We start from the raw sequence: 11,641 nt of genomic DNA on the forward strand, positions 1-11,641 counted from the left end.
AGTAATATAAGAGTATTATATATAAACATATTTTTAATAATACTGCATTCACGTTAAATGTATTTCAGATTTCTGAACGTCAATTGAACGCCGCCGATTACAGCGAGTGTGAACAGTGAATATTTTTCGTTAAGTGTTAATTGTTTGCGATTGTTTTCAGGGTTCAATTCATCAGAGTGATATATATTATTAGACCTAAGCTCAAGATTTATATTTGTTACCCAAAATGGTAGGAAAGCAGTATAAAATCAGAATAATGGCTTTAAAAAATGGCGCTAAATAAAGGTTATATTTTTTTCAGTCCCACACAATTTTACTAGTTCAGCCGGGTCCTAGGCCAGAAACAAGGACGTATTCGGACTATGAGAGCGTTAACGACTGTATGGAAGGCGTTTGTAAGATATACGAGGAACATTTAAAAAGGCGAAATCCAAATACGCCGACAATAACATATGACATTTCTCAGTTGTTTGATTTTGTTGATCAGGTAATAAATACACTCTTTCTTCTGACGCCAAAATGAGGCTAATTAATGTTTTTTTTTCATATGTAATATTTACATGAGGTATATAAAAATATGAGGTGACAATGTGAATTTTATTTTTTACTCTAAACTGAAGCTTTTAGGCTTTGAAACATACCCCAGTCTAAGAGGATAGAAATAATAATAATAATAATAAATATGTTTATTATCAATATGTTGTCCTCTGCCAGGCTTGTGTCTTTACCAACTTTAATACACTGAGAATGTGCACAAAAATTGCTACAATATTAAATGAATTACAAATACTTCTTTCATTGAGTTTATGGAATGACCCTGGCAAAACATTCATCACACATTTTTCGATGAAGGAATACAATGTAACTGATTTGTTATAAAATTTTGCAGTATATTTTCTTTGTCTCTGAAAACATTTTCTGGGATGAAATCATTTAAGCGCTAGTCACATCTTTAATAAACAATAGTGATTGGTTCTTAGACACAATTTACCAACAGCTGTATGGTGTATTGAAGGAAAGGAAAGCTTAGTTGGTAAGCCTTTGGCTTCACTTTTAGCTGACAGCATGCCTGAGACACAATTTTGAGAAAATTTTTCTACAATGTTCGCAAGAGTGTGTGACATCCACAAATCATCTGGCAAGTGTGGTGGACTATTGCCTCATCCCTTCTCATTATGAAAGGAAATTGTGCTCTGTAGTTCACCGCTAATTGAATTGAATTTAAATAAATAACAAAACTCCCTAATACCTGGCAATTCTTGGCCCAACAAAACCAGAGTTGTGAATCATGATCCATATCAACATGCTATCCAATCGACCAACAGGGTAATTGACCTCATCATCTCACTGAAATTTTAAGTACTTTAATATTTTCAGTTGGCAGACCTCAGCTGTTTAGTATACCAAAAGTCAACAAACACTTATGCACCGTATAATAAGGACTGGATAAAGGAGAAGATATATGTGTTGCTACGCCAGGCTGCAGGCCAAAGTGAATAAAATAACATTCACTAAGTTATCATATAAGCGGGCCATACATCTGAGCTTCTAGTGTAAGTTTTCAAGGTAACAGATATGGCAGCTGCTGCAGTGTGCAATGTTACAGTAGTCTGCTGAAACAAAAAAAGCTGCATATACTCACATGTGGCATTTCCAACGTCTTTATATTGTACATACGCTAGGATACAAAATTGTGAACAAATTATTCTTGTCATGTAAAGACTGTTTATGTTTTTCGTAGCAATCATTTTGTAAACAGTAGAAGGCTGGAGCCATTTATTTTTGTAACATCTGCTTATTGAATTGTAAATTATTTAATCTAGTACACTATTATTACACAAATTTTCTGTACCATAGAATCACTTGCAATGAAGATAGAAGCTAGGTTCATGAAATTTGGTTGTTCAAATTTAGAGACAGATTTAAGGTCCTAGCAGACAATATTGACTCATGATCAAAGCACAAACAATTGGAATTGACCTTTATGTCATGTGACCAGTGTGTGCATATGCACAGGTGATATAAAATGTAGAAAATCTCCAGTACAAGTTATAAATACTTAGGATAGGCTTTTTATAACTATTACAAAGCCTATCCTTAAGTTTTTATAACTTGTACTGGAGATTTTTTCATTTTATATTATCTGCCAGCTTAGTGCATACCCTGTATGCATGCCACTGCATGTGTCATAAAGTGTGTCAAGTCAAGTAATCCATGCTTCTACTACCATTACCACTGTAACTAACATAGAGCTAGCTGTCCATTTTAAATTTTGTCAGGTTGACATTGAGTTGTTATGGTGGGCGAAGGGCCACTACATTGACAAAATGTTTGTTTCCTTAAACTTACACTAAGGTACTGACTGCATATAGTTCAAATTTTTTCAGATAATGTAAATCAATAAAGTGAGTAACAAGTATGAAAAGAGTAAAGGCTTTGATTCTGCATATTACATGAAATGATTTTACTTATTTACTTTTATATTGATGGGTGCAAAGTGAAATGAGTACCAAACGAAACATCTGCTTTTTAGTAGGGCTCATAATTATAAAGACAGGTGATTTGTAAGAACATGATATTTCAAATTAGCTACAATTGCATTCATTAAAAAAATGTTAAAATATCAGTTAACTTTTTTACTTTGCACCCATTGATGGGATTTGAACTTAAATATCATTTGGCATGTGCATATCTGGCAACTGGGCTTTGAATTATAAGTTTTTTTTTTGTTTTAAACCAACTCATTTTGAGGATGTTTGGGTACGATTATGTATGTCACCATTGATACAAATTCTTTTGTAAATTTATCAATTAGACTAATTGCAAGAATTCAGTGCTAATAGTTTTGTGTTTAAAATGCATATAAGAACTAGATTTTTAATATTCATATTAAAAGGATGCACTTATGTTGCTATGCATTCTCTTGTATATTCTTTTCTTCTTGCTCAAAAGTTAATTCACCTAATTACAACTATTCAGTATCTGCAATGGAATATCGCGTTTATAGCATGCACTAGCTAAAATAATTATGGAAGCTATTGATTTACAATGCGTCTTATTGTGTCCTAAATAAATAACCTTTCCAACTACAAATTGATGTTGACATATATGATTAGACCCTTAATAAAACATTGACATTTTTTTTAAATTTCAATATATTATTTTACGTAATAAATGATTGTCAGGTAACTTTGATATAATAAATGGAAAAAAATAATTTTAGCCAAAGAAAGCATTTGGGTGTTGCAATTTTTCCCAAAATTAATATAAATTAGTACTGTTCTGGTTTTGATGCGATTTTGGCATAACCTCAAAGCTGGTTTTGTGTTTTACAGTCAATCAAAAAAATGACATAGCTGTGGACACACATTTTAAATTGCTATTTAGAAAATGGATACCATTCTCTATTCATTCTTACTTTATTATCTCCTCGGCCTCTATAATCGGAAGCGATCAGAAGGAATAGGAAATTTTTAAATTTGTACTGACAAGCATGAACAAGTTGTAATGCACTGTACAAAAAAAATATACAAGTTTTTTTAATCTTATCTTTTTCCTATAATATTCAAATGTTCCATGTAGAAGTGTTCGTATTACGATTATTGTCTCTGGACTTTGTACACCATTCTATCAACACAAACTCGACTTAAATTACAGCATTGAAATGTGAAAAAAAGTGTTTTTAGAAGAGTGTGGCGCGCGAGCATCGAGTGGGCCACTCGACGTTTACAACTGGTCCAAAAATATTTAACTGCTGTATGACACATATAAAAAAGCTTACATTCCAATTTCAGGCGAGTCGATATGGTGTGAGTAGACCTTAATATTGCTTTGAATAAAGACACTACAATCGTAGTCGTTTTTGAATATCGAGGCATTCTTAAAGTCAAAGTACAACTAAACATATTTAATAATGTTATAAAGTTCAAATTCGTGCATACTTCTACAGCCAGATTCTCTTAGAGGAACGTTTGTAAAATAAAAATCAGTTGTACCGAATTTGCTACTCTAAAACAAAATAAGGCTGAGTTTACTCTGGCATTATTTTGTTTCGACACACGAAAACAATTTTTGATTCGAACATGCAAACCTTTGTACTACTTTAGATCAGTATAATATGATTCGTGTATGTTACCTGGACCTGCAGAAAACAAAACTAACAAAGTTATAACTTCTATGCAAATTATATAATTTTTGGATAGGCAGTGTTTTTGTACATGCATAAACTGCACGCCACTCTTAACAAGTACTCTTACCTGCGATTATAATTATATAATTTTTGGATAGGCAGTGTTTTTGTACATGCATAAACTGCACGCCACTCTTAACAAGTACTCTTACCTGCGATTAGGTATTGAAATGACTCAAATGATCAACATTTGATTTTTTTCCAACGGGCACATAAAGTGTGTATTTTTGTATTATTTTCACTTCACTTTGTTGATTCTATAGTTATAAGTTAATGTAAGACAAAAATAAAAATTGCGAGTAAATAGATTTGTTTTATTTTATCTTCATCTCACGTAACTATTAACTAATGTTACGCCAAGTTAATAAGCGAGTAAGAGCCTGTTTCCGTAACAATTGGATTTCAAAAATACCGTTCAGCCGAGACGGAATTTTAACTGTATTGAATGATATAGTATTGGCGCGCGTTCCCGATAATGGGAGTACAAGATATTAGTTAAAAGAAAAAGAAAAATTTACACGCAATTGGATTTTCTTTGCATCACAATTAGATGAAGTGTTAAAAAATATAAAAATAAATGTAACAAACTTTTAGCGTTAATTATTTGATAACAGAGATGTAAATTAATACACGACAACTCTCTAAATCGAGTAAGTGTTGCCATTTTTTTGCGGTGGCTTCGTAGCCTCCTAGCCTTCGCACAACTAACCTTGCACATTCATCTTTCTTATGAAGAGGTCAGTGCCAGTGTAGATTGATTGAAAGGATTCCCGGTTTGTTGTGGGCTTCTTAGAAGAAGGCGCGTAATGTAGTCAACGCTATCATCTCACTACCATGCATTTTTTATGTGTTGTACGCATCAGAATTGCCATCTTTGGGCCAACTTCAAGAATTATTTAACTTCGATTTGGCAGATTATAATGTCAAAGGGGTTATGTAAATACAAAATAGGTTACAATAACTAAGTATAAAAAATAAATTCAACCGCTATGTGTGTACACATAAAACTTAAATATTTATTTTCTGTGACAAAGACAATATTTTGTTTACAATTTTGGTAAATTCTTAAGTTAATAATAATAATTAATTATCTATAAACTTTACATACATTATACCTAATTAATAAAACACACGACATAATAACTATTTTTCTATACTTATAAATTACAAAATAAAGTGCATCTATTAGTTTTATGCCTGTTTAACTTTAAAAAACTCAAAAATATATTTAGACAGCTCAAGAAGGATAACATTTAAGTCAAACACAAAACTCTCCATAAAAGTCAAGAAATACTTCACGCCGGAACAGTTTCTCGACATATATCCTTAGTAGGTATAAAATTTGCAATCGCAAAAGTAGTCTTATACTTATTAAAAAGTACCGTCATAGTAAAATTGACTTAATGATTCTCATTTTAGAGTGACAAATTCTGTACTACAGATTTTATAAAACATGTGCCAAAAAATTGATACAATAACAACATGTTCTATTTTAGTTTGAATTTGATACTCGAAGACTACAATTGCCAGCGAACTTATCACGCAGGTACGTAGCTCAAGTTCGGTGACCGATGAACTTCGGTCGTGCATAGATACTAGCTGGATGTATTGAAATCTATGATGTGCTAGAAGACTTATCAGAGATCTGGATAATGGAGCTATAATCCATGACATGCATCTGTTGGACACAAACGTCTAAAAGAAATTGGCAGGTCTTGTAGAGCCATCCTTTTCACTACGCTTTTTGTAGAAAATGAGAATACCAACCGTAATCTCTGTAAATTAAGGCAAGATTTTGTTTCCAACAATTTGCCAACATTGTCACAAATTCGCCAGTATTTCGGATATTACATAATCTATTAGTAGATTTCGTTCCACTCTTAATCCGTTCGTATATTAAAAAAGTGCAGGATACTGCCCTTACTACAACTGAGTGAATAACTGTCACTTGACAAATGAGTGAATTCACTCGTAATTTCTCCTAATCTGCGATTCAAATCTTTTCCTGTGATTTAGTAAAAATACCTAGGTAGTAGTTTGACTCTACCCCTGGCACCTTGAGCAATGTTACCCTTCTTGGCTACACATAAAAAGTGTTAAGACCAAATAGTCTCAAGTTGTAACAAATGGCTTTTTTATACAGCAGCAGAATATTAAGATGTATTCACGATAAAAATTTAAATACTTTTTTGTTAATCATTCTGTCTCAGATTCGAGGAAAAAGATAGACGGGATCTTTGAAATATGAATATGTGTAAAAGAGAAGCCAGTTTTGTTCACGTGCAAAAAGCTTTCGTTCGATCGCATAGGTTTTACACGTGTATAACCATTTGCAGGAAAATATAAGTTCAACAAGTAAGAGTGTAAAGTTGATAGAACGTAGACAGACTTGACGTTTCAAAAGTGCTTATATTAGGCCTACTTGAAATAAATAAATTTTTTTTTTTTTTTTTTTTTTTTGAATTTTTTTGATACTAAAGATCCCGGGTATCACGTATTGCATTAATAAAATAACAAAAGTTGTTATAACACCTATAAACTAACACTGCCCATAGACCTAATGTATTTTAATTATAAACAAATAATATATATAAATTTTATTATGTATGTCAAATAATTACTTTGATAACGTTATAATTTATCTATTCGATTGCTTTACGATAGACCAGATCTAATATGTCACACCGGTAACTCAGATTAAAGGCAAAAGATATACGGAACAAATATTTATATAGGTTAAGCCAGTTGCGTGTCACATACGTAGAATACTTGAAATTCAACATAAACCAAATCAAAACGTAAATATTCAGTTGAAATATTTGACAAAACAAATAAATCATCGCAAATGATGTATGAAGGTAGCCACTAGTTAGCAATTATCGGAAACCCGACAGAGTACCTATAATATTCGCTTGGAACTGAAAATATTTAGCCGTCTCTTTTATTTTATAAATTATCACACGTTAAAACAATGGTCCAGTTAAGTATTTAAGTTGTAAGTTCCTAACTATAAACGCCCGACACGAAGAGTGAGATAAGCTGATTTATAGGGTTTATGAATAAGTGGTGGTGCTCTTTAGGTGTCCTTGTGTATTGTGTAAAGGAACAAAATGCAAAAAAATTATACATATATTCTATTGTATTCTCGCACTATCTACACTTCGACAAACCTGTTTATTTTTTGCGACCCGTCGACTGTCTTTCTTTTTCCTTTAGTCTTTCACCGGTAAATACATTAAGGCAATACATACGCAACGCGCTACTTCAGAATACGAAACGTCACGCGTGTTGATTGAATTTAAATCAGTATTTTGCGTGCCCATATTATCGTGTCGAAGGTTTTAGTAGCGTATTTCTGAGCATTCAAAATATTTTGATTTGATTTGAATCAACTCACCGTGGCTTTTCGTATGCCATCTTTTAAACGCACGGACGTCAGCACGGGTTTGGGCCAGTAATTTAACTTATTAGATTTATAATAATGGTACAAGTCGCAAAGTCCCGCGACGGTATTCCAAAGTAAATATCGCAGGATAATGAGGAAATCAAGGATTTATCAAAGCCTAGATGTCACAAAATTTTGGGATACGCTATACAATTATTTTTAAGAAAAAAAACTTTATTATAATGAATCAAGTTTTTGTGAACGTGCATAGTAGAGTTATCTATAGTTTTTTTATCATTTATTTTACATTTCACTGTAAATATGACTTGAAATTTTTTTTTAAAGTTGGTCTGATATATATTATTACTTTTGAAATATATACTTTTGATTTGTAGGGAATCGACAAAAACCTTGATTTCTTCAATTTCTCGAAGAAATACAAATTAATACCGGTTAGGGGCGTTAAAAAATTGAAATTTATATTACAAATAGCAAGATTTCTAGTCAGAAACATCGATACAATGAAATACTGTACATTTTTATGTCTTAAATAGCATTACCAAATCGGGTCTGAAAGTTACATGAACTGAATTCACAGAAATTAAAGTAGTTGAAGTGCAAAATCAAATTTGTCAGCATCAATTCGCATTTTGTCTATTGAGAATGGCTATTTTCGTACTTAAGAAAGTAACTTCGTTAATAAATCATGCCGGGGTTATACTAAACGCTAAAGCTATAACGATAAATAGGGGCACATGAGATCCATTTTAATGGACATACGAGTTTGATGAATGCGTCAAATTATGCCATTGAATCACAATGCGTCTCAGGAAATGCGAATCGATGCTGACAAATGTGGTTACACCCCCAAGTTAAGTGTCCGACCATTCGGTCCTAGCACCAAAATAGGAAATAAAAAGCAGAGAACATTGGAATTATTAAGAAGTTATACAAAACCTTCTTTCTAAACAAAATTTTGTGACCTTTGTATTTCTTGTATTCTTTTATACTATGTCGATTTTGGGTAATATAAAACGACCTTGATGTATTTAAACTTTTTTTTTTCAACTTCCATTTAAATTATATGAAAAGTAATATACGAATGTGAATATTATTTAATGTCCAAATGAAATATTCGTAAATTGAGATTAAAAGCTACATCAAAATTGTCTAAGTAAATTACCCACAAACAGATTATAAGTATTTTACCATCGTCTTAGAAGAAATAACAAAGCTTTTTTTAGAAAAGAAAAATACTTTCATGCTGACTCAATGGGGTTTCAAATCGATGTTGATACTTCGATATGTATTTTTACCAGTCAAAACGAATATTAGTATATCAATCAACTCCGTTCTTATTTCAAATATTACGAGATTTTTTTTTGCTTCCTCATAACATTCGATTACTTTAATTTCCAAACATGGCTTCTAACCTATTTTGATTTGATGGCATATTTATAATAAAATAACATCATGAAATTTAACAGAATTGCACTACCTATTCAGATTATTTATTGAAAATAGCCTTTTGTGACAGAGCTCCTCCAGAAAACCAATACCGCCATGCTTATTTCTGCCGTCAATCAGCATTGCTGTGTTCCGGTTTGAAGAACGTGGTTGCCGTTGTAGTTACGGGCACATGAGGTTTAAACCCACGCCTCAGGGTAGTGAACACAGGGCGGTACTTTGCAGGACATATTCCTTGCATGCTCTGGAGTGTTTTGATGAGAGCTTTGATTATGTAGTAGATTATGAGTGATAGTTTTCCACCTTCTATAAGGTGAGCCATCAATTATTACTTAATAAAAATGTTAATGTGTAATAAAGCGGTATTTACCAATATTAGTTGCGCGGTGTTAATCATGATATATATAAGAGGCGTATGGCAAACTAAACAAAATTTTTTCTTAATGTCTTATAACGTAAACAATTTTGCAAAAACATAAATTGTTTTAATAAAAATTTACCCGGCATAGGTTTGTTCTGGGCTTTTCTTAGACCAGGGCGCGTTTGAAACCCTTTAAGTTGGCGAACGAAGTTATCACCATCCCCTTACAATTATGTAAAAATATATGTATGAACGCTTCATAAGTGCCTGTGATAGGGCTACATGAATGAAGAAATTTTGAATTTGAAAATAAAAAAGGATACCTCTTTTTATTTTATTTCTTTTAACCCCCGACGCAAAAAGGAGGGGTGTTATTAGTTTAATGTGTCTGTGGTTTCGTGGCTCCCAAACGGCTCTGAAACTATTTCTATTTTCTGTTTAGTTTTTTTTGTGTCATAGATAATTTTATCCCGTGTGTTCTTCGACATGTTTCAGGAAAATCTGTTCAGCCGTTTAAAGCATCAGCTCTTTTCTAGTAGATGAGGGGATCTGACTAACTTTCTCATGTCCAATCGATAGTGAGTGAGTTAGTTTTTTTTTTTGTCGGGGGTTCTTTAGATTTTAAATATTACTTTTATCACTTATACATATATATTATACTATTTTTAAAACATACTTCACTCTTAAAAGCAATAAAAAGATTGTTTACACAATAAGACGAGTAAGAAAAAATAGAGTTTAGGTTGCCTGTTTTTGCTTCCATAAAAAACTACTGCGTGCCGATTTTAATGCGGTTTCTTGCACTTAGTATGTATCCCTTCTGGCAGGTTTTTATACTGGGTTCGCACGGTTCGTTTTAGCCGTTTTATAACCGATTGAGTTTGATTGAACGTCTGTTAAGCGATTTAGCAGTTGATCAACTAAAATCAAACCGAGCGAATCCGCTATTAGATGTTTTTCGGCTACTGGCCACAAACGTGCGACGCGGAAGCTGTTTTCGTAATGTGCTTTTAATTGTTATTGTTTTAATTAAGTTTCACTAATCTTTAATTAACAATATTTAAACCCTAAACCACCTAACATCTAAATAATTTGAAAATAGGCGATTTACTCAATTCGCAAGATCTTTATTCTTAGAACCTGCAAATGGGGACATTTGCGCGCAGTCAAGGGCGTTGCAAAGGAGAGGAGGACAAAGCGGATTCTACGGATCTCATTTCTGAATCGATTATGTGGAGATACTCCGAGCATACCTAACATCATATACAACGTGTAAATGAAAACCAACCGAATCTGGTTTTTACTGAAAGAAATAAGATACATCACAAGTAAAATCAAATTCAAGTAACTTCTGTCCCTTTTAAGGTACGTCGTCGCTTAGCGTAGGTACTATGCGCGTGTCGGTCTTTTATCTTCGATAGGGTTGTTGTAAGTAAACAATTAAAATGTTTTATAAAATAAATATCCTTCCTCTGATTTAATATTCTTACAGGGTGATTCCTTATGAAATTCCTTATTATGCTTCCTTCAACAGTATTTCGGGATTCCGTTACACGCTGTGTATGCTATAAAGTGTGTATTTAAAATTAATTTTCGTATATAACTTTTATTAAAAAGACACTATTTAAGGGCCGGTTTTGACACCTCTCGATAAGTGTTATGTGTGAATAGCCTAACCTTAAGTTTTGTCACTTTCTTACTGTTAGTAAAGTGACAGAGACAAAATTTATGAATAAGCTGTGCAACACTTAACAGAAAATTAGTGGTCGCACATGCCATATTTAGCCTGCATACAGGATTAAATAAAAAATAACAGAAAGCTCTGGGCCTTGTAGTTTCCACCATTCAAACTAACACCTTTTGTTCGACTTTTCAAAGTAAAGTATTAATTAATTTATTTCGTAGACAAAAGTTAATTAATACTGTAAAGTGTCTTTACATTTCTGCAAATAGACATTACACTGTGAAGCCGTATACATATGATCAGCAAAACAGTCACCATAGTCCAATGTCCCTGTTGCTTAACCGCTGCGTCGTGAGTAAGAGTCGTGGTTCGCACGCGGTTGCCGATGTTACATTACAGTCAGTGGCGTGCATAGAGGGTACGCACAGGGTATACAGATGATATAAAATTGAATGAAATCTACAGTATGAGTTATAAATACTTGAGGGTAGGATTTTTATAACTCTTACGTTCAGTTTTTTATAACTCGTACTGGAGATTTTCTTCATTTTATAT

At 32.7% G+C, this 11,641-nt stretch overlaps 1 protein-coding gene across 1 annotated transcript; it reads left to right on the forward strand.

Moving 5' to 3' along the window:
* Positions 1–78: 78 nt before the first annotated feature.
* Positions 79–2,752, forward strand: LOC120628113 (enhancer of rudimentary homolog). Its single transcript, XM_039896337.1, has 3 exons — positions 79–229; positions 302–487; positions 1,378–2,752. The coding sequence occupies exons 1-3, from the start codon at positions 227–229 to the stop codon at positions 1,498–1,500; spliced, it is 312 nt and encodes a 103-aa protein (XP_039752271.1). The 5' UTR covers positions 79–226; the 3' UTR covers positions 1,501–2,752.
* Positions 2,753–11,641: the final 8,889 nt, after the last annotated feature.

This window comes from Pararge aegeria, chromosome 12, assembly GCF_905163445.1.
Source record: "Pararge aegeria chromosome 12, ilParAegt1.1, whole genome shotgun sequence".
Taxonomy (NCBI): domain Eukaryota; kingdom Metazoa; phylum Arthropoda; class Insecta; order Lepidoptera; family Nymphalidae; genus Pararge; species Pararge aegeria.

Coding starts and splice junctions, on each gene's coding strand:
- LOC120628113 (XM_039896337.1), top strand. Junction 488..1,377: donor TGTTTGATTTTGTTGATCAG/GTAATAAATACA, acceptor TAATATTTTCAG/TTGGCAGACCTCAGCTGTTT.